This window comes from Typopeltis vanoorti, chromosome 12, assembly GCF_054136105.1.
Source record: "Typopeltis vanoorti isolate ZY-2024b chromosome 12, IOZ_Tvanoo_1.0, whole genome shotgun sequence".
NCBI lineage: Eukaryota > Metazoa > Arthropoda > Arachnida > Uropygi > Thelyphonidae > Typopeltis > Typopeltis vanoorti.
Genome location: NC_143560.1, coordinates 46,228,012 through 46,252,772, shown reverse-complemented (window position 1 = coordinate 46,252,772; position 24,761 = coordinate 46,228,012). Strand labels below are relative to the sequence as shown.

Below are 24,761 nucleotides of genomic sequence, written 5' to 3'. Positions count from 1 at the left end.
ATATAAATCCAAGTTTTTTTTTCTTTGAATACCACTATACTCAAGGTTTCAGTGGGGGCATATCCAGACTCCTCCTGTTTGAAAAACTTCCTTAACTAGTCTAATGCTGTATGCATTTATCTATTATTATTACAGGTATAAAGGTCTATATCTCAATTTCTCATCATCATCAAAATCCTGCCATGAACTCTCAAGGGGTGTACAGGATATGATAGTACTACATGAAAATCAATCAATCTACCTATATCTAGGTCTTCCTCTGGGTCGTTTTCCTGCCAACCTGGCAGAGAACACTTGTTTTGCTAATCTTTCCTCGCCCATTCTGTTTAAGTGACCAAACCACCTGAGATTAGCTCTGCTAACGCATTCCTGGATGGTGACAATGTCAAGTTCTTTCCTAATATCTTCGTTTTTAATATAATATTGCCATTGATGCCATCTGTTTGTTCCCCTAATCTTTCTCAGGACTCTCATATCTGCAGTCTCTAGTCTTTGGTCAAAGGTTTTACTTCTGATCTAGCTCTCAGATCCATAAGTTAAAACTGGTTTGAACACTGTGTTGTATACAGCTAATTTAGTGTTTTCACTAATTTCTTTCTTACTCCATATAAATTTATTCAGTTGACTTCCTACCATACCAGCTTTGTTGATCCTGTTGTCTATTTCCATATTTAATTTACCATCTTCACTAAAAATTGTGCCTAAGTAGCTGAAATGTTTTACTTGTTCTATAGTTTCTCCATTTACAATGCAGTTGATATTTTCAATGATTCTGCCTATTTTCATTGTCTTTGTCTTGTTATTGCTGACCATACCATATCTATTACAACAGCTACTCAATTTAGTCAGGGAATCTTGCAGACTTGTAGTGGATTTATTTAGAAGTTTAACATCATCTGCAAAAATGAATAGCTGACATTAACATCTCCAATTTTGATATCATGTTTAATACCACTTTCCTTCATAATGTGATCCATATAGATAATGAATAACAGAGGTGATAATGTACATCCTTGTCTCACACCAGATTTAACATTAAACCATCTTCCTGTACTTCCTTCAATTCTAACTGCTGACTTACAACTCAAATAAAGACTAAGTATTGCTTGATATAATGCCACACCGACACCATAAAACTGTGGCATTTGAATAGCTTCTCTCTTGGCACCTCGTCATATGCCTTTTCCAGATCTATGAAACTTAAATACAGATCTTTGTTATATTCCCATGATTTCTCAACAATTTGTTGTAAAGTGAAGATCTCAATTTCTAAAAATCACTATTTACTTCAGAATAGCATTATCTCCTAATAAGCATAAGGGAAGTGCACTGTTATTAATTGTGTGTATTTTCCATGGAATGGCACAAGAGTTTCTGAGAGGAAAAAGCCCTAACTTAACTATCTTGTCTTCAGAAAATTTCTTTGTGTCCTTGAAAGGATGAACCCAAATCTTTAAATCTAAGCATTGGAATGACCAGAATTAAAACCCAGATCTTTTTAGGCCATTCAAAAATAATGACAATAAATTACAAAGCATTCACCAAAAACTATAAATTTCTTTCAGAAATAATATCTGAACTTCTATTACTAAATATATAAATATGGTCAGAAATGTAAAAATAACTTTGAATAACATTAATTAACTCAGTCAGTAAAACATCTAGTAATAATACTACTCTACAACTAAAAAGCAGAAACTTCAAACAGATTCGTCTCTAGCTAAACTACATGCAGATTTAGAATTCATAAGGAATAAAATTAAATACTAAGATTTTGAAAAAAATAAATAAAAATGAAAGAGGAGAGTTAAAATTTTAATTAATAATACAAAATCAAATCAGCAGTTTAAAAATGTTGCTACTAATGTTTGGCATAAAAATGCCTTAAAAATCATGGATATAAAGCTATTATAATGCAGATAATAAATAAAACAATAATCTGCACTAAGTGTGGTTACCTTATTAATGAGGGATGCTGAATCATGTAGAACAACTGAACAGCAACAAGTCTGAAGGTGAGATGATAGGGCTCTAGTTATTAGTTTAGGAGAAAAACAATTTAAGTCTGGGGACTTTGGTAAGCATACCTAATAATAACAAGAAATTACACATAAGACTACAATACTAATTTGATAAAACATCAAAATCAATAAAAAAAATATACAAAGTTATAATCATCATCAAATTCTTGATATGCATCCTCAAGGTGTGAACAGGTTACTAAGATAATACCACATGAGAAGTTTACATTATCATTGACCTCTAAGCCAAAACCAAAAAGACAAATAATAGTACACAAAGTTATATTACTTTAATTAACTGACATCTTCTCTCTTGCCAGAACTATCCCATACTTATTTTTACACTGGCATTTCAAAAGAAGAAAAAAAAAAAAAGAAAAGAAAACTACAACCAAAGATTATGTTAATAATCTACTGCTTAAAATGGATTCTCTGTGTGTGTGTTCAACAACCCTACTTAGAGATCATATATTTTTTCTACATGCTCCATTACATATAACTACATATATGCAACTGTATATATTACATGTATTTACATAAATTTTAATTAAGATTTTCCTTTTTTTTTCCCCTATTTTACATACACTGAATACCTTGCTTTAATATGCATGTTACCATAATACCAATACATTTATAATTTTATATTCAATTTAGTATGTTATGCTAACTGAAACTCCATCTTGTTGACAAAGAGTTCTGAATAATTATTTTAGATTAGTTTGACTCTGAGTTTCAAAATTGGTCTCCTGAAGAGATGATATATTATATCAGAGGCATAAGGTTAGATTCTAATAACTCATAATTACAAAAATTAGATCAACAATCTGTTAACATAAGAACTAAAAATGCAAAATAGACATTCAAGAATGTGAAATCAGTGAGGATAATGTCTCGTCTTGTCTCATCTTCCTTTTTCCCTCTAAGATAATGTCTTATTTTTCAATATCATTACTGTCCTGATTACTCTTGAACAGAAGGTGTCTGCTGCTGCCATCTGGAATCTCATTTTGACAGTCAGTACAAATTCTTTTGTTGCTGATCTGTTTCTAGACTTTCTCCATTTTTCTTCCCACTCATGGGAGGCCACACTATACTATACAACTAGCTACATTATTTAATCCTTCATCTACACAATCCGCCATCTACAATTACATTATCAACCATCTACTAATAGTATTTCTGTCTGTTAATTGCATGTGTTCTCTACCAATCTGTCTGTATGCAACCCAAGCTTCTAGAATCACAAGCCTTGCTGCCTCTGTAAAAGACTGGCCAACTTATTTTCAAGTCCACATGAAGATTCCTCTTGCCATGACAAAAACTGAACTCAGATCTTTTTCCAAATCAAAGGGTGCATCATTCTTCCAACTGCACTGTGGAAGGCTAATGAAACTAATTTGCAAGCAGCAGCCAGCAATTCCAGGTATCACCTTCCCAAGTACTAAATGGCCACAGGTTTGCTTAACTTCACAGAAAAGATGCTTTCAAACTGATCTGGCTGATGACAGACATTTCTTCTGCAAGTTTTTATAGCTCATTTTGAAAACTTTTTATAGCTAAGATATGCCAAAGAATTAAGCTGTTTCCTTAATGTATCATTTGGCTAAGGAACAGCTATTCATTCATAGCTATTTCCTTGGCCAAATGACTTACTTTCTCTTTTCCTAGTGCTCTAGTAGACATCTTTATCAGAGCTCAATTTTTTATTCCTCTAGAGTAAGAAACATTATCAGATTTCTTGTTTGTTCTGTTAATACTAGGTGGCTATAAACTACAGTCTTTTATTAAGAAGTATTCAGCTCTAATTCATGGAGACATAAAAGTGAGTGAACAATGGCATGCTGTTCTGCCTAATTATTTGAACAGAGGGGATATAATGTAATGTTCTAATAAAGGATTTGTCGATAACAGACTATAAAACAACATCTGACGCTTCCATTTTTGCCTGGCAAAAATGGAAGTGTCAGATGTTGATGCTATATTCTTCACTGCTTTCAGAACTTTACTTCTCCTTAATGCATATTTCTTTAGCTGGATAAGTTCACTTGGTGTAGTAGTGAAGTGGAAATTCATATTGGTTTGGATCAATGCTAACATTTGAATTATATCTTCCTGACGTGATTTTATATTTAAGGCAGAATTGTATTCCTATAAAACAACAACAACAACAACATAAAAGAAGATTGTACACATGAACTTCACCTAATGGAGAATACAGAAATCAGATAGATTATATTTTGCCAGCAGAAGGTGGAGGAGTGCTATTCAAGCAGCAAAAAAGACTACCTGGTGCAGACTGTAGGATAGATCATGAATTATTGGTAGCTGAAGTTAAACTGAAATTAAGGGCTAAGAAGATACAAAAGGACAGTATTAGATTTGATTTAAATCCTATAACTAAAGCATTTAAAGTAGAAGTCGGAAAGAAATTAAAAAGTATGGAGAAGACAGGGAATGAAGAATCAGAAAAAGTATGGGAAGAAACAAAATATACAGTGATAGAAGCAGAAAAGAAGACTCTAAATAAAGCAACAACAACAAAAAAAAGATTGTAAATGGTTGTCAGAAGCTATTTAAATAGCTAAGGAAAGAAGAAAATGAAACTTCAGAAAAACAAAGAAAGGATTAGACTGAGCACAGATTTCCAAAGACAGGCTAAGAAAGATAACAAAAAACATCTAAACAAAAGGTGCAAGGAAATTGAAGAAAGTAATATTATGGGTAGAACAACAGATCTGTTTAGAAAAATAAATTATGTTACAGGGAAGTTTATCCCTAGATTAGAAGTTGTAAAAAGTAATTCAGGTAAATGTCTGATGGAAGAACAAACAGTGAAAAAAAAGATGGAAAGAGTATGTAGAGAATTTGTACAAGAAAGATAATATTGAAGGAGAATTTGAAAGGAGAGAATTTATTGAGGAACCCATGATAATGAAAAGTGAAGTGATATCAGCAATGGAACAGATGCCAAAAGAAAAAGCACCTGGAGCTGATGGTGTGTCAGTGAAATTATTGAGAGCAGCTGGGGATGAAGTAGTGAATAAATTGACTGAATTTTGTCAACAGGTTTGAAAGAAAATATACTGGCCTAGAGACTCGAAAATATCAGTATTCATCCCAATTCCAAAAAAAATTAAATCCCAGAGATTGTGAAAATTACAGAACTATCTCTTTAATTTCACATGCAAGTAAAAGTATGCTAAAAGTGATCCAACAAAGGTTGGAGCCATATGCGAATAGAGAAATGCCACAAGAACAGGCAGGCTTTAGAAGAGGTAGACGAACTAGAGACCAAATAACAAACATAAGATGGATTATGGAAAGAAGAGAATTTCAAAAGGAAGTATTCATCGGTTATATTTATTATAAGAAAGCTTTGATTGCGTGGATCACAACAGACTGTACACTGTAATGAGCTCAATTGGAACACTATAACATCTAATTCTCTTGATAAGAGAGCTGTATGACAGCCAAAAAGCTTCATAAAATCAATCTTTAGAGAAACAGACAGTATTCGAGTGGAAAAAAGGGAAGCGAAAGGGGTTGTATACTGTCGCCCTACCTGTTTAATATTTATAGTGAATATATTATGAGAATGGCTGATTTAGACAAAGATCCAACTGGAATTAAGATTGGTGACAGAAAAATAAATAATTTAAGATATGCAGATGATACAACCCTCATAGTAGAAACAAAGGATGATCTGGAGCAGTTGATTCTACTGGTTAAGATGGAAAGTAACAATACTGGGCTTGATTTAAACATCAGTAAACAAAAGTGATGACAATTTAAATGATTTATAATAGAGGGAGATAAAATAGAAATTGTTGAAAGTTATGATTTACTGGGGTCCAGAATCAGAAATGTGGTAAATGTGAAGATGAAATTAAAAGAAGGATAGTCATGAGAAAAAAAAGCGATGTTAAACCTGACAAAAATGATGAAAGATAGAGGTGTGAGTAAGGCCACGAAAGTCAGAATTGTTAAAGCAATGGTATTTCCAGTAGTGATGTATGGATTTGAAAGCTGAATTATTAAGAAGAAAGACAGAAAGCAAATTGATTCATTTTAATTGTGGGTGTGGAGAAGACAATTAAGAATTCCATGGACTACATTACCAGTGTAGTATCATTCAAACAAAAATATAAGGGTTGTTTGAAAAGTTTGGTAAAAAAATAAGTTAAACACATTTTTTTTGGAAAAAATCACCATTATTTCTCAACAGTCTCCATCAAGGTCTACACATTTGGTCCAGCGAGTTTCCAATTTTTTCATCCCATCTAAAAAGTAGGATTTGTCAAATTGTGCAAAATAGTCATTGACAGTCCTGATGACATCCTCGTTTGAAGAAAATTTTTTCCGAGCCAAATTTTTAAGTTTGGGAACAAGAAGAAGTCACACCGAGCAAAGTCTGGAGAATACAGTAGATGTGGAACTGATTTGAAAACCTCAATTCGTGCAATTTTGCCATTGAGATGGTTGATGTGTGGGATGGTGCATTGTCTTGACAAAAGAGCACTTTTTTTGTGTGAAAAATCTTGGGTGTTTTTTCTTCAGTTTTTCTTTTAAACAGTCCAACAATGACACATAATAGACTCCTGTTATTGTCTTACCCTTTTCCAAATAGGCTATCATGATAATTCTTTGGGAATCCCAAAAAACAGTGGCCATCACATTCCCAGCTGACAAAATATTCTTTGCTTTTTTTTGGTGCTCTTTCACCGGGCACTGTCCACTGTTTTGACTGTTGCCTGGACTCAGGTGTGTAGTGGTGGATCCAAGTTTTGTCTACAGTCACAAATCGATGCAAAAAATCCTGCAAATTGCAATTAAACATTGTCAAATACTGTGTTGAAATGTCTTTTCGCATGCGTTTTTGATCGACAGTCATCAATTGCAGCACCCATCATGCACACAGCTTTTTCATGTGCAATTTTTCGTGCAGGTTATTATCACATTATACACCTTTTCAGTTGGGATGCCTACAATCTCAGCAATCTCATACACTTTCACTCAGCGGTCTTCCATAACAATACCATGAATTTTGTCAATCATTTCCTTCGTAGTGACCTTAGTCAAGTGTCCGGAATGCACTTCATCTTCGATGGACTTATGACCATGTTTAAACTCATTTATCCAAAAATAAATAGTCTTTGATGCTGGTGCAGTCTCCATGAACTGCCTCTAACTCGGCTTTGGTTTGCATGGCCATCCACTTCTTCAAATAAAAGTGTTTTATCACTGCACAAATCTCGTTTTTTCTCCATTTTTATGAAAAATGCGAACATGGTCATTTTAAATGTTTGCAAAAAAGAGAACTACATGTTGCATATGGCAAAAATTTTGCCAGGGGTCATGAAAAAGATGATATGTGCCGAAACTGGTATGAAAGAATGAATTATGTCGCCGTCTATTGGAAATTTACCAAACTTTTCAAAGAACCCTTGTATGTGAATGATATCTGAATTTTTTAAGAATTGCTTATGAGTTGAGGCATGAAATTACAATGGTAATCAAGAAAAATTTTATTGATTCTTGACAACTGCTAAGGAGGTCAGTCACAAAAGTTAATCTTTTACCAGCAGTACAATTTATAGCTGATGGTTAGCAAGGAATAAGCAACAATATCATTCAAAACTATTTTGCTCACTGTGGTTTTTAAGCATTCAATAATGGATATGCTGGACTTGGCTGACAGTGAAAATGACTTCCCATTGGATATGAACCACAACAGAATCTATGAAATATCTGTATCCATTGGGAGTCAATACTACAATAAAATTGAAGATTCTGAGGACGAAACTGAAGCAAAACATCAAAGGAAAATGATGAGGATGACATTCCAGAGTTTGTATGACTGACTACCCAGAATTCTAGAAAATTTATTACTGGATTACGACTCTATTTCATGCATGAAGGTTACATTATATCTGCACTTAATTTAATTGAAGTCAATCAAAAACACAACAGCAGGCCACTCTCAATCAATTCCTACATCATTAACTGCTAAGAACTATATGCTTGTTTAATATATAGGAGAGTGGTCTGAAAAGTTCTTGCCCTCGACCATAGATGGCAAAACTATCGGCAAGATTTTTTTTCTTCTAAGTTGGTACATCTGTCATAAGCATCCATGTGAAATTGCAAGTCATTCTATCAAGTAGTTTGATTTATACAGCTGTCTGAAGCAAAAGTTCTGCCTGTATCCCTTGAAATGAATAAAATTGAGTATCATGCAGTTATAAAAGTCTTTGTAAAAGGAGGTTTAAAGGCAAAAGAAATTTATTCGAAGTTCATAAAAGTTTATGGGCACTCTCCTCCTTCATTTTTGACTATTAAAAAATGGGCTGCCGAGTTTAAACGTGGCTGTACCAGCCTTGCAGATGATCAATGTGAAGGACGTCCAAAAAGTTTAACAACACCAGAAATCATTGATCAAGTGCATGATATGACATTGGATGACCGGCAAGTCAAAGTGCATGAAATTGCTGAGCCTACAGGCATTTCAAAAGAACATATAGGATATATTTTGCATGAAGAATTGCAAACAAAAGAGCTTTGTGCAAAATGGGTGCTGTGCTTGCTCACAGCAGATCAAAAACCCACTCGCATGAAAATCTCTGAACAGTGCTTGGAGCATTTTAACAAGAACAAAACTGATTTTGTGCGTCCATTTATTACTATGGATGAGACTTGGATTCACCGTTACATACCAGAATCCAAACAGCAGTCAAAACAGTGGACAGAAGCCCATTGTTCAATGCCAAAGAAGACAAAGTCAGTTCCAATAGCAGATGCAACCGACATCATGGCATCAGTGTTTTGGGATGCTAAAGGCATTTTGTTTATTAATTATCTTGAAAAGGATAAAACAATAACCGGGGAATATTATTCGATCTTTTAACCAGACTAGACGAAAAAAATTCATGAGAAAAACCCAGTTTGCAGAAGAAAAAAAATCATCTTTCATCAGGACAATGCACCTGCCCACAAAGGTGTTTTGGCAATGGGAAAATTAAGGGATCGGCACTATGAGTTGTTGGAACATCCACCTACATGCAGACTCTCACCACTATCCCCCACAGAAATTTGGGCATCATCTCTATTCTTGCCCATCAGGCCAGATCCTTGTTATTAGACGAACAAAAACACTTCCAAAGTACCTTCAAACAAAATGGATACTCTGAGAAAAATATAAACAGACTTCTTTTTCACCATCACCATCAACCAACAAATGAGGATACAACTAATTTCAAAGCCTATATCTCCTTACCTTATATTAGTTCTCTCTCCCCAAAACTGGCAAAAATCTTAAAGAAATACAATATCAAGACCTTTTTCACTACTTTACCCAAGCTCCGATCTATTTTAAGCCATCTGAAAGAGAAACACCACAATCTTCAGTTTCCTGGTGTCTACAAAACTGTTTGTGATTGTGGTAAACTGCATTATGGTGAATGAAAAATCAATCCTTCTCCACTTAGAATACCAGAGAGACATTTCTTTCAACAAAATTCGGGCAAGTGCCTTGTCAAGCCATATATTGTTTTCTGCAAACACCAATGATGAAGGCCTCCAACATCAAATAGACTGGAATTTAACAATCACAAATGTTACGACAAACTCGAGAGACGAATACTGGAATCGAAAGAAATAGTTCTTGACGCCTCCCACATTAATAGCAACCTAAGTTACAGTTTGCCAGACTCACATGGTTCTGCCATTCAATACTGGCACACATGCGAATTCACATGCATGCATGCATGTGACGTTTCAACTAGAACTCAGTCTCCAAGGTAAACTTTTATTACAGTTAATTGTCATGTTCCGTTATATTGGAAATGCAATGCTTTTATGGTCTTTCCATTTTACATATTTTTATGCTGTGACACCTGACAAAGTCGGCTTCATCAGGTGTCAAAATATTTCACTTTAATTAAAGTGAAATATTTTGAAATATGTTTAAATTTATTTATAAATCAGTAATTTTGCTATGCAATAAATGAAACTTCTCTAAACTATTTTGTCTTATGTACAAACACCTTTCAAACTCTTGATGTGCAACTTCATTTAATTGGGCCAAATTATGCTATTCCAGACATGGCTCAATTAACCAAAATTCACTGTGTATGTGAATTCTGGTTAATTAACTGGTCAATTCCACACACACACACACACACCAACTTTAGTTATACCTTTGATGTCTTCTTAATTTCACCTGTTGTGGTATCTAATTATATCAAGCATTATGACTCAACTTTGGTCCCAAAGTGGTTAGACATGGAATGAATTGAATATCATTAAGAAAAGTAAAACTGGAGATAAAATCTCTATGTGATGAAAAAAAACTTTATTAGGATTTTTATAAGAAGGTCCCATGCCCATTTTGTGGCAGGTTTTTATCACAATGCAAATTAGCACAACACCACATATAACTACCAAACATACATGTTATAGAATAAGGAACATCTATACTGGCAAAACTAGCCCACTATTGCAGGTTACAGCAATAAGGAATACCTACTCTGTTCTGCAAAACTGGTTACAAATATTACACCTGCGAGCTTGCATGTAAAAGAATACAAGATGTTGGCGACATACACCGGTTTCCATAAAATAAGGAACAAAGAAAAAAACTGCAATAACTCAGGGGGGGGGGGACATACAAAAGTCACTTACATTATGTAAAAGTGATGCCAAGTCTGGTTATCATATACAAATGAATGGCACTGTCAGTGGTATATGGAAATGAGCTATGGCATAAAAGATAGCGTGTTGGTGTGGTTTTCCATTCATGTGTGGAGTGAGAACATGACATTTCACAATTGCAAAATTCTTGGATATTTTTGAAAGACATCACTTAACCATGTTCAGGTGGTGAACCATCGTCAGAGTGAAGGCTAGCCAAAGTCAGGTGGTTGCATGTGAGTTGTTCTTTAAATGTGCACAGAAGGCTTCACGAAGGTGGACTATATGCTAGGTGACTGGTACTCTGCATGCCCTTATCCCCTACACCACATGAGAATGTTTGAAATGGACCAGGTTCTGCATTAACTGGACCTAAGACCAATAGAGGTTGATAATGTTTACCAACAAGATGAGATAATATTCATGAAAGGGACACTTATGGAAGTAGTGATGTGATGGTTTGTGGAAGCATTTGTGGTTGGGCAGACACACTGACCTGTATGTGCTTCCTAGCAGAATTGTGAATGCTGCAACTTATAGAGATGAGGTCCTGGACCACTATGTTTATCTATATGGGGAGTGCAATAGGGGAGACCTTTACCTTACAAGACAATAACGCTTGTCCACATCATACAAAACTTGTAGACCAGTATCTTCAAGAAGAGACTATTTTATGTAATTACCAGCCAGCCAGGTCTCCTGACCTTAATCCTATTGAGCATGTCTAGGTAGAAATGCTGTTGTTGCTCTCAACTCCCCATGAGGGTAATCACATATCTTACTGCGGCATTTTGACAATCTCATTTTGACCTCTTGTTTTTGACCATTGTCTTCACGTACCCATTTGTTACTGAATTAAACAATTTATTTACAGTTTTTGTGGGTGTTTTTTGCACATATCATATCATATGCTTTACACTGAACTGCATAAAAATTCATCATACAGTTTTTGAGTTATTGTGATTTTTCCCTTTGTTTCATTGTTAATTTATGGAAATCAGTGTAGTAATAAAGCATAAAAAAATAAAAATCAATAAATAAAACTTACCAATGATCCATTTTTAAGATTTAAGGTATATACACATACAAGCATTTTTTGAAGTTTGTTCAGAACCGCTGTCATTTCTTCAATGGCATTTACTGAAATCTATAAATACAAATATTTAGAAATAAATCATAAAGAAAAATCTCTTCAAATGACAACTCATATTCAAGATAATGTAGAATAATATGAATGGTTTATCACTACATGCAAATTAAAACTTAACATATCACCAAATTCCTGATATGCACTCTCATAGGGTATACAGGATACTATGACAACAGAACATGATTAAGTTTATGCTATTACTAGTTTCCTCTCAACAATTTTCTTCCAAATTAATCTGTCAGATTTGGATTTCAGTTTTCTGCAACACTACAAACTGCATCACTCTGCTCTGCTTAAGTGACCATACTGCCTTAAATTTGCTTTGCTTACACATTCTTGAATGCTAACAAACTCAAGTTCCTTTTTAATATCTTCATTTTTAACATGATTCTGCCATTGATGCCACCTGTCCACTCTCCAATTTTTTTCTTAGAAGGCTCTTATCTGCAGTCTCTAATCTTCAAACAACATATTTTATTTTTAACTCAACTTTTTGATTCATGTTTTAAAATCAGTTTAAATACCATTTAATATATTACTATTTTAGTGTTCTGGGTAATTTCTCTCTTACTCCATATAAATTTAGTCATCTGATTCCCAGTCTTACCAGTTTTCTTATTCTATTATCTATTTTCTTATTTAAACTGTCTTCTTCACTAAAAAATTGTATCTAAATAGCTAAAATAGTTTACATATTCTATAGGTTTTCCATTGAGAATGCAGTTGATGTTTTTTTATGCTCCTGTCTGTTTTTACTTTTTTTTTTCTTTTTATTACTAATGTTTGCACCAAATTTGCCACAGCAGCTATTCAGCTTTCATCAAAGAGTATCCAGAAGACTTTTGCTGGATAATCTTAGGAGTATAATATCATCTATATGAAGCAAAAAATGAGTTTAATATATCTAATTTTGGATATCTGGTTTAAAGCCGCTTTTCTTCATAATGTGATCCATATGATGAAAACAGTAATTAAAATTACAATCCCCATATAGATAAAATTAAAATCAACATGTAAATAATGAATAAGTTGATTAAAAATTATTTATTCAATAATTACAAAACTATGCTTTTGTGTGAATGTTATGAATTTGTTCAGAGCAAATGCAAATTATCAATAAAGAGGAGATGCGACAAGGTGGCTGCTGGATCATGGAAATTCAAAGGATTTTTTTAAAATCATGATATAAAAATTAAACAGCAATAAAAGAATAATAATCAGAATGCTGGGGCAAGGAAATATTTTCAGAGTGGTTTTAAATAAACTAATTTAAGCATTCCATTTAGAGTGGGTGGAGGGGGGGGGGTTTGGATTATATCCCTTGCTTATATAGAATAGACTTAGAATGAAGAAATGACAAGAGTAGGATGATTCTTGCTTTAATAACAAGTTCTGCAAGTCCTGAATTTACTTCAAGGAAGTATATCTTTTACCTTTTTCTCTGTCCATGGCAGCTGAGCCATTTAATGTATAATGGAGGGTATGTGGTCTTGGGCAGATGGAAGGAAAGTAGAAAGTGTTCGTAATGGTTTATAAGAAACTTTAGTTTGTGGGTTTTTTTTTTTGGGGGGGGGGGGTCTTAAAAATAAGACCCCCTCATATGAACCTTTTAAATATAGAATGGTGATCCTTGTTATTGGTCTCTCTTTCAGGTTTGGTTGTATTTGGTTTGTATTTCAGGCCTGTTGATTGTATGGGAACTATACCCCATTTGTGTAAAAGCATCCCTGATTATAGCCAGCTCTTGTTCCTGTAATTTACCAAAGAAGCTCTATGAAAATAGTGTGTTTTTTTATTTTTTTTTATAATCACATGTAGATTTTGATGTACTCTGATGCAAATATATCAGTTTATGAGAAGGCTTGCGGTGTACTGAAAAAAGCAAGATGGATTGGCACTTAAGTGACCACTTACCGCTGTCTACCTGGCCAACCAGGCTGGCAAAGTGCCGCCATGGTTGCCAAGTGGTTATCATATCCACTCCCAAACCAACTGGCTTCAGGTTCAAATCCCACCATGGGCACAGATGTTTGTGGATGTCATATGTCTCTAGAGTAGAATTTCTGGACATGGTAAAGAAATAAATTTAAAAATATATATATAAAATCAACAAAGATAGAAAAAATTATTAACCTACCAATGGTATGAATGTGCTATAGGTTTATAGAAGCCTTTTGTGGGTAGGAGCCACTCAAAAAAAAAAAAAAAAAAAAAAAAGTAAAGGAAATTTCCTATTTCCTTTCTTTTCAGAAATTACATTATTCTCCCCATCATGTGACCAGATACTAATATTATTATTACATGACACCTCCAGGGAGTCCAAAGACTCATTGAGGGAGGGCATCTACTCTACAACTCTATCTCCATCACTCACAATCCACCAACTACACCAACGCTATCTACCACCCACCACTAGTATTTTCACAGACTCACAAACAACCATGCCCATGGTGAGATTAGAACCCGCAGCCTTTTGGCTGGAGAGTGGATATGCTAACCACTCGGCCAACCAAGCTGGCATTGACAGCTTCCATTCTGATAATCTCCTTTCTTCCTATATATAAATGACCTTCCACTGACCTCAAATCCTAATTGTAGCTACCTTAATCATAGAATACACTTCATTCTTCTTCTACATAAAAAAAAACTTGCAATGCACAAGTGCTGCAATCTTTCATAGTCAATGCCTTAACACTCTGATCTCACTACTATTCTTCACTGGGCAAGGATAATCTTATGAATTTCAATGCTACTGCACAGTTCTGTTTTATTTGTTGTAACACAGATGTTACTTAACACCTAGATCTCCAAAGAGCATTCCATTTCTCTTCTTATATCTCCATCCTCTCTCTTTCTTGGCACAAACATGTCTCTGCCACAGCTTCTTCTTCAGCCTCTAAAAAACTAGGTATACTTTTCCACTCTTTGAAAAACTAGGTTTACTTTTTCCACTACTTCTTACCTATACAACTTGCTAATGTTGTATAAATCACAAATTCATTCAACCCTAGAATACAGGACCTAAACTCTAACTAAGAATGCTTATTGCTATCCAGAAGAGTGGGAGCTCTTTCTCTCTCATGTAAGTGTGCACGTTCGCACGCATGCACGCACACACACATTCACTTCAACCACTCTCATAGACATTCTACTTCATCTTTGTCATTTGTATAAATATTTCCATAGGCAATGTTCTGCTGAACTGGCCATTCTTCATTCCTCCACTTTCTTCCAAAACTGCAACACAAGCGTCTGCCAGTCAATATCCATTTACTATCCAGATTCAAACTTATCAAGCCAACTTCTGCTCCTCCTCTTGCATTCCATCCACCTCTGCTCTATGGAACAGCTTCCCTCCTTTTACTCCAAAGGATGGCAATCTTCAGTATTTTAAAAACATATCAATAGAATCTTCTTTCTTCTTTTTCTTTTATATGTTGCTCCCACAAATGAAAGGTTTATTTGCAAACCTATACTACAATTTGTATGGGTGGGGAAAGGATATTTTTTTTTCTATTTTTATCAATTTTATATATATTTTTTTAAATTTTTGACATAGTCCAGAAACCCTGCTCTAGAGACCAAACATGGAACTTTTTTTTCAATCATTTCAGACCTCCAATAAGTAAGCCAGTGATCTCTCTCTCTCTCCAGGCAATGAAATTTATTTCACACTTAAATGTTCTACAGGTTATGCAACCTTCATGTGTGATATGATCTATATATTGCATTACAGTAAATCCAGAAACTAAGCATGATAAAAATACTGTTTCACAGAGCCCACACCATCTGCTCATCAGATAAACCTTGAACAAGAACTGGATATAATCATGGACACCACAAAAATGAGATACAGTCCCACATGGTATATCTACAAAAATCTTATAAAATCTTGTTGAGACCTGATTAACAGAGGAATACTATTATTAACACCATTGCTGGAGGTGTACAAAAATATTTTACACTGTTACACACAAAGCTCATCAAACTATGCTTTAAACTCATTCAATGTGTCTTCATTCACCACACTATCAAGAAATGTATTTCATGCAAAGAGCCTGCTCCTTATGCTCACAATCCTTACACACTTTTCAGGTGTGGTCTCTTGTTCTACTCCCCCCCCCTTCCCCCATTCTATGAAAAATTTCTTCCATATTAACCTGGTAACAACTCCTTACCAAAGTCTCAATCACGTGCCCTCTCCTCCCGTTCACAAGGGTTTGCAAATTGCATTCCCTCAATCTATCTTCATATCCCACATTCCAAAGGCCAGTTACCAACTTGTTCCATCTTTTCTGGACTCTTTCTAATATATCCTCATCACCATGAAAACCAAGTGACCAAATTGCACCAAATCACACACACAATTGTGCACAATAATCCATATGAGGCCTTATGCAATGGAGCCATAACCCTCCATCTCAACTCATCATTGTCATACCTTGGCAAAACATATTGGCAATCTTGTTTACACTTGGATAAAGGATTAAACAAGAATATAAAATCTTCACTTCTTTAATTTCAGTTCCTGATATTTCTCCTTACATTCTCCTTATATCAAACTAAATTATTTACCACAACGACCACTAACTCTCTTGCTTGTTTACTGTTTGTATCCAAAGCATCAATTAACTTTCTCATTCTCCTTCCTGAACAAACCTTGTGGACTCTCATTAACCACACCTCTAATAATGGTATCTCCATACATCACTATCATCGAGTCATTTGTCACCTCTTTTACTCTACTTTCTTTCATTCTCTTCTTTTGCATGCTTTCATTTCTTTCTACAAAAATGTCTAATATCACTGCACATATTCCTCCTTGCATTTCTCATTCTGAACAACTTGTTCTTCAAATCTTGCAGGTAGCAATATAACTGTCTCTTGTTTTTGCCATTCCTTTCTTTTGCTTCCCCACTCTTGCATGCATCAGTTTCCACATTAATTTTTTTTCACTTCTATAATCTTGCTTACTTTTGTTTCTTCGTTTGTACATTCTTTCACTCCCAAAGTTTTGCTTGCTTCCATTCCATTATTCACACAGTCTTTTGCCTCCACATTTATGCTAGCTTTCATTCTGTCAGTCTCTTTCACATTCACTGATAACTCAGTCTAGAAAAATATCACACGTTTTATAAACCCATACCTTCTCTTGTCTCCTATCCACATTTCACCACTCATGCATGTTGCACTCACAACAACAACAACTGAATAGTTCAGTTGTTGTTGTTGCACTCACAACAACTGAACTATTCTCAAAAATTCTATGTATAAATTACATTTCATCTCTGCAGTACACAGATCTCATTCGTACTACTATTTTGTTTCATTCAAGGCAAGTTTCAGAATTCAGTTTAAAAAAATAAATAACATGCCCACAAAACCCCACAACCAAGCAGTTGCATTAAACTATCAAAAATAAACAAGATTCTACTAAAATGTAATCAATGTCATCAATTACTACATAAAATAGCACCTATCTTGAGATGTTTAACAGCCGAGTATGTTTTGGCCCTCTAGAATAGAATGAGATGAGTATAGCATATTCAGGAAGGAGGGAGGAGTACTGCTAATGATAGAAGAGGAAATAAATCCATCTGGCATACAGTTAGCTACTGTCTGGTGTGAAGTGAAGACAAATAGAACAAAATACACAGATGGATGGATGTTGTTACAACTTGGGTCTTAGAACATGAGGGGGGGGGAGAGAGAGAGAGAGAGTAAACAATATGGAGAACTCGGTTTAAGCATTTGAAAGCAATCGTTATGAATGGTGAAATATTGAACTATGGACCAGTGAGGGATATTTATCTTAGGGAAGCATGTGATGAAATAGCCCATAGAGAAAGTATCACATATTATTATTATTATACGGCGTCTTCATGGAGTCCAGAGGCTCATCGTGAGAGACCCATACTAACGTTTATACACATGAAACATATCATACCACTCCTTAAACCCATTCACTGTCAGGTCACTCACAAGTAAATCTGGCAATCCATTCCACTCATTTACCACTCTCCATGCAAAAACACTCTCACATGCACACCCTTACTAACCACAGTCTTACACATGGATGACCCCCCAGTTTCTCTGACTATTTGTCATATATTGAAAAACTTCCTTTGTATCAGTTTTGGTTGATAGGGATCACCTCCTGATCTCTAAATCCCTCTGAACTTCAAATCTCTGTCCACTATTATCCCCAAGTCTCTTCAATTTTCTGCAATCCAGTATCGTCAATGTGATACATAGTATGCAACCTTTTCAACCCGAAGTGAATAACCTTGCATTTCACATTAAATTGACAATCATCCTTTGTCCACAATACCAAGTTATTCAAATCATCATGCAGGATATCTACATCACCTTTATCAACTATTGCACTCCCCACTTTTGCATGATCAGCAAACAACTGAATATTCCCTTCCCCTTAAATCTTTCCCTATATCACCGATATATGAATCAAAGAGTAGTGCCTCCCCCCAGCACAAAACCTTGAGGAACTTCACTAGCAACCATCATTCTCCTTGATTCCACTCTACCATATATTACTCTCTGGTGTCTGTCTGTCAGCCATCCCAATATTCATGCTACAAGCATCATATCCATTCCCATTTGCTGCAACTTTTGTAATAATTTTCCATGTGGTACTCTGTCAAATGCCTTTGCAAAGTCCAGCAGTATCATGGTGTAGCCATTTCCTTTATCGAAGTCCACTGTCACTTTATTATAAAATGTGAATAAATTACTAAGATAGGAATCTACCCTTTACAAAGCCATGTTGCCCACTACAGAGTATTGTATCCCTATCCACACACTGTTGGATTTTACCTTTAACCAATTTTTCCAATATTTTAACAAATACTCCTGATATATTAATTGGTCTATAGATTGCTACTTTTGTCTTGGAGACACTTTTATATAATGGAATGATCTTACACTCTTTCCACTCCCTTGGACCTAAAATTGAACACTTCATCAGAGGCAATGCTAATTCTTTTCAACATTCATGTAGTACACAAGCTGACATGCTATCCAATCCCACTGCTGTATTCACACTGATATTTTTTTAATTTTTTCCACACATTTAGCAACTTCCCATAACAAGACCACATGGTCACTCTTCACAATTGGAGCAGAGTGTCTACCTTAGTTATGGATATATCTTCTGATGCAATTACCAGATCCAGCACTCTCAAACTCCTGGTACCTTCTATGACATGCTGTTTCAGAAAATGATCCCTTAGCAACTATAAAAATTTCACTTCCATCTTGCCCGGCCCCCTTTCCTCCCTCCAACAATCTAGGTCCCCATACTAGAATTCTACCATAATAATTGTTCAGCCTGCACCACCGTGATAATTTGCTGATACATAGCATAGACATCTTCCTGTGGACCCCCTCGTCTATAGCAGCAACCAGCAATATATTTTGCTGCCAAATGACCAATGTCAAAATCTCCTCTCCCTTATTTCTGATGCTTCAAGCATTTCTGTACATGCATTTCTTGTGTAATAGCATTTAACATTATATAATCATTTCTGTACATATGCTTATTTACCAGAGTGGCCAAACACATACTTGATTGCACCCCTCCTCACCAATATCTGTAGTTTCCTTGGTTTCTGCACTTCCAAACTCTCACTAAACACTTTCTCCATACATCTAACACCAAAACCATTAAAATATAATCTATCAGACACATGTGAAACTTGGTTGAATGAGGAGGATGTGATGCTGGGAATAGAAATAGAAGGATATATAATTTTCCGGAAGGACAAAAATGTGAAAAGAGAGGGGGGGGGGAGCGCCGTTAATGATTGCAGAGGAATTGTGTCTGCAAAGTGTGCAAGTTGATAGTGCATGCACAGATTTTGAATCTGTGTGGTGTGAAGTTGAAATAAACAAGTCAGATAGAATGCTGTTATAGGCCAGGGAATGCAGTGAATACTGATTGTGAAATGTTTAGGCAAATTAGTTGAGCATGTAAAAAGAAGGTGATCCTGATGGAAGACTTTAATTACAGGAATATAGACTAGAAGAAGGAGGAGATAGTGTATGGGAACATGGAAAGTGAGTTCGTTGAATTTCTGAGAGATAAATATCTTAAGCAGCATGTCACTGAAGCAACTAGAGACTTGAATGTTTTGGATTTGGTGATAAATTCAAAAAATTTAGTTATTAATGAGGTGTTGACAATGCTACCAGTTGGTGAGTGATTGTGAGATACTCGTTTGGAAAGTGATGAAACAAGAAAAGGTTACTGCCAAAAACAGATACATGTGGAAGTATAAAGCAGGTGATTATAGGAAGTTCTGCAGTCAGTTAGCATCAGTACACTAGACAGAGGAGCTGAGCAGAAAAGATGTTAACAATGCATGGAAACTCACAAGACAGTATCTGACAAAAGCAATGTATAATTGCATACCAAGGGCTAAGCGAGTAAACAGAGTAGGAGTGAAATCAAGCAAGCTCTGCTGGAAAAGAAAATGTTATGGAGGAGGTACAAGACAGTTGATGGTGATTGGATCCATGAAGAGTATAAAGTGCAGGCTAGGAAGGTGAGGTGACAAGCATGGTAAAGAAAGAAAAGGTGCAGTATGAGAAGAGATTGGCTGGTCAGATCAAGGTTAACTCAAGGAAATTTTTCTGCTATATGGCAAGCAAGAGAAAGAATAATTATTGCAGGTTTACACTGGTGGATAGTCATGACAGCAGAATAATGGTGGCAAAGGATATAGTAGAATTACTGAACAAGCACTTTACAGCATATGCCATGCAATATACAGAAAAGAGGCAAGTATTACGAGAACTGGAAGTGAAAGAATCAGAGTTGTATCAGATGTTGGTTGGGTTAGATGTAAATAAGGCTGTGGGAATAGATGACATATCACCACATATTCTTAAGGAATGTGCACAACAGTTGGCTATGCCGTTAACCTGATTATTTAATGAATGTCTTGCAGTGAGTATGGTTCTTCCTAACGAGTGGAAAGAAGGCAAAATAGTACCACTCCACAAGCATGGTTCTAGGACAGAAGTATAAAACTATAGACCAGTCTGTATAACTGCAATTGTGTTCCAGGTGTTGGAGAGACTGGTGAGGAATAGAATACAGGATTGGGTTGATGAACATAGCATTCTTTATGATGGTCAGCATGGATAAGATAGAATCATATACAGTGATATTCTTTGACTTTGCAAAAGTGTTTGATAGATTACCACATGATACTTCGGTGTCCAAGCCTCAGAGGATTGTTATAGATAGTACAATGGTTAGATGGATCAGAGATTAGCTCTCTGAATGATACCAGCAGGTTGTGTATGACGGAGCAGTATCTCAAAAAAGGAGGGTAACCAGTGGCATGGCCTAGGGTTCTGTTCTTGGGCCCCTGCTGTTTAACTTGTTTGTAAATGATATACCATGTGGACTGAGTTGTGATTTTCATTTGTTTGCTGATGATGCAAAGTTGGGGAAATTATAAGTAGCACTGCTGATGTTAATTCCATTCAGGAAGATTTGAATAGACTTTTGACTTGGACAAAGGAGTGGGGTTGTAGATTTAATATTAATAAGTGCAAGGTATGCATTTTGGAGTGCAGTAATATAAGGCTGTGTACCATACTAACAGTGTCATACTGTAGGAAGTGGATGAGATTAGAGATTTAGGAGTGACGGTTGACAGTACACTGAAGTTTAGAGGGCATATTGCTAGTGTTCCAAAGGCTGCACATCATAGTGCTGCTATGATAAGAAGTGATCTAACATGTAGGGATAAGGAAGTGGTTGTGCCATTATATAAAGCACTGGTCAGACCACACTTGGACTACTGTGCTCAAATCTGGTCACCTGGTTTTCAATGTGATGTGGAGACATTGGAAAGAGTTCAGAGGTGAGTGACTAAGATGATGTCAGGACTTTGGAATGCTGACTATGGAGGGAGGTTGAAGAGATGTGGATTACAGAGTTTGGTGGACAGGAGGAAAAGAAGTGATATTATTGAGGCATTTAAGTTAGTGAGAGGATTTTATAAAGAGCAGAAGATGAGATGGGGAAGAACCAGAGGCCATCTCTGGAAGTTATGTAAGAGTGTGGTGAAGAGAAGTGTGAGGAGTAGATTTTTTACATGGAGAATTGTCAGTGAATGGAATGCATTACCAGAATGTGTTGTTAATGCAAGGAGTGCTATGGATTTTAAGATTTTATATGATAAATATGTTGTCAGTTGAATGAATCTCCCGCAATGAGTCTGCTGACTCCATGGAGAGAGTGTAATAATAATAATAATAAGCACTTTCATCCATCAAATTCACTCCATACATCTATAAACTGCACACCATTGCTCTTGCACACTGTACAGGAGGAATGGTGTGCAGTTCATCGCTGTGTAGTGTTGTGTACTTCTCACTGACTCATTGGAAATCATGGTCCTTCTCAACACTGTCCTATCATACTGAGACAGCAAATTTACTGTCTTTATTTACAATATTTACAATATTGTAAATATTTATTTACTTCCAATATTTACTTCCTTACTCTTTATTTTCACTTCTTGCAACAACTCTTTCATATCATCTCTCACTGCAAATTTCTCCCCTTTCAAATCATTTTTTCCTGCCCAAACAATCAATTCTTTCACTCCTCTCTTCTGCAAACTAACAGCTTAACTAACATCCTTGATCTTGCACCTGGGAAACATGCTTTTGTCACATTCTCATTAAGTATACCTCTTATCATTGAATCTCTATACAATACTTTCTCCTTTTTTTTCCAGTTTCTCACCCTTTCATACCTTCACTTTTTCTTTCATTCTTCCACCTGCTATAACACACAACAATCATTTCTCCAGTCAATCTAGCTCCTGTTTTGTCCTGTGAAGGATGCCACATAAGCATGCTATTTTACTCCTTACTGTCATCTCATTATCCACATTACTTTCGGTCACTTCTTTCATGCTCTCATTTATGTTCATTTAAGGCAAGATAATCGCCATGCCTTCAGTTATCACATGAAACATGAAATGGGTGGTCCTGTTTCTCTCCTGGATATTTGCTATAACATCTTGCATGTAATCAGTTGTGGATGCAAAGCTCTACATAGATATATTATAGTGATGGGACATCTATGACAAAACCACAGCACTTGAAAAAGAAAAATATTTTCTCTCACTTTTTTTTGTTGTTGTTGTTTCTGGAATTTCATCGATTATTTCCTTATTTTCAAATGTTTTCATGTAATTTTAAGATTGTGCATTATATTTTTTTATCACAGATTATTAAGGGCTGTTTTAACTAGGAATTCATGCTTGCGGTTGCTATTAAACCATAACCCCAGCATTGGCCAGTCTGGTTTTTATAAGATCTCAGATGGACGTGTTATTATGTAACAAGTCATGAAATGGACTCAAGGTTATATACAACCTTCCAGCCACTGCATTTCAATTTCCAATGTACTTTTTATGCTATCTACATTAAAGCATATTTATAATGCATTTTTCTTGGATATTTTCTATTACCATTACATAGCTGGGTTTCTCATTTAATGCTCTACTTTTCAAATAACTTTCCATTTAAAATTACTTTTCAAATTATTTCAAACATTCAGAAATGCAGGTTTGCCATCTCTCTTAATTCTGCCTCATCTTTCAATAGTTGTAATTTCATATTGATCATTTCCTTTAAATTGTCCATGTCAATTTTTTGGTATTATCATTGCCTTCTTATATCCTCAACTTTTGTTAATGTAATTGTCTTTTCCAATGAATCATCAGCTTGAATATGTTCAAAATATTAACTTCAATGTTGTTAAGAAACACTTTGCGGTATGTTATCCAAAAATGATCATTTACTCATTTTTTGATCTTATTGAACAGTGTTCAGTTTATAATGCAAAGAAATCAATTTTCATTGCAAATAAATCAATCGATTTCTATCTTTCTTCTTATTCAAATCCAAATGTCACAATTCAGTTTATAATGCAAAGAAATCAATTTTCATTGCAAATAAATGCAAATAAATCAATCAATTTCTATCTTTCTTCTTATTCAAATCCAAATGTCACAAGTGGAAAGACCACTGCGTTGACAATCCTAACTTTACTGGCTAACATCTCTCTTTATTTTAACTTTTGTCAATTTTGACATAGCTTTTTTTTTCTACTCATAACTATACTTTTTAATTCTACCTTCACACTATACATCAATCCACATATCACTGGATTACTTTCAACACAATTTTACTTGCATATAAAACTAATGCAATAGATCTATAATTCTGGCATTTGCTTGGATTTGATTTTATTGGAAATGAGATGAATACTCATGTTTTCAAATCCGTTGAAAATTTCTGCTACTATCTTTACTATCTCATCTCTGGCTATTTTAAATAATTCCACTGACAGTCATCAGTTCCAGGAGCCTTCCCTTTTGGCAACTATTTCAATGCTTCGTAATTCTAGTAGCAAGCTTATACGTTGGTCAAACATAACTGGTAATTAGCTTATGGAATTAACAACGCATATAAAGGATATTAATTAAAGGCAACTTTAATGAATAACTTCAATATTTCGGCAATGTCACGTTGCCATCTGCAGGAACATAAAAATATGGTATGTGCATGCATGCAGGCACTAACAAAAGTAAATGAGGAAGAAGGCAAGAAACTAATATTGTTCCTAAAGTCCTAATGGTGCCCTCTAATTTGGTTGTCTTGGCCGTTGAGTTGAAGTTCTCATAATGTAAGTCTCCCAAATTTGGGGTAGTTTCATGCACCCAAATTTGTTGAAGTTTGGAACATTTTTTAGAGCTGCTGATGATTCCTTGAATAATCTTTCATACTTAAACTTACTGCAGTGTATTATTTTAGTTTTCTTCCAATGAATTCTATGGTGGGTATCTAAG

The 24,761-nt window shown here is 35.1% G+C and overlaps 1 protein-coding gene across 1 annotated transcript in view; it reads right to left on the bottom strand.

Annotated features, from left to right (window-relative positions):
* LOC150100751 (uncharacterized) overlaps positions 1-24,761 on the bottom strand; it is a 161,138-nt gene that overhangs the window by 95,088 nt on the left and 41,289 nt on the right. Inside the window, exons 3-4 of the mRNA XM_090401264.1 lie at positions 11,758-11,856; positions 1,959-2,087 (exon numbers count right to left, since the gene is read on the bottom strand). Coding sequence (XP_090257390.1) covers positions 1,959-2,087; positions 11,758-11,856 — 228 coding nt within the window. The remainder of the gene's footprint in view (positions 1-1,958; positions 2,088-11,757; positions 11,857-24,761) is intronic.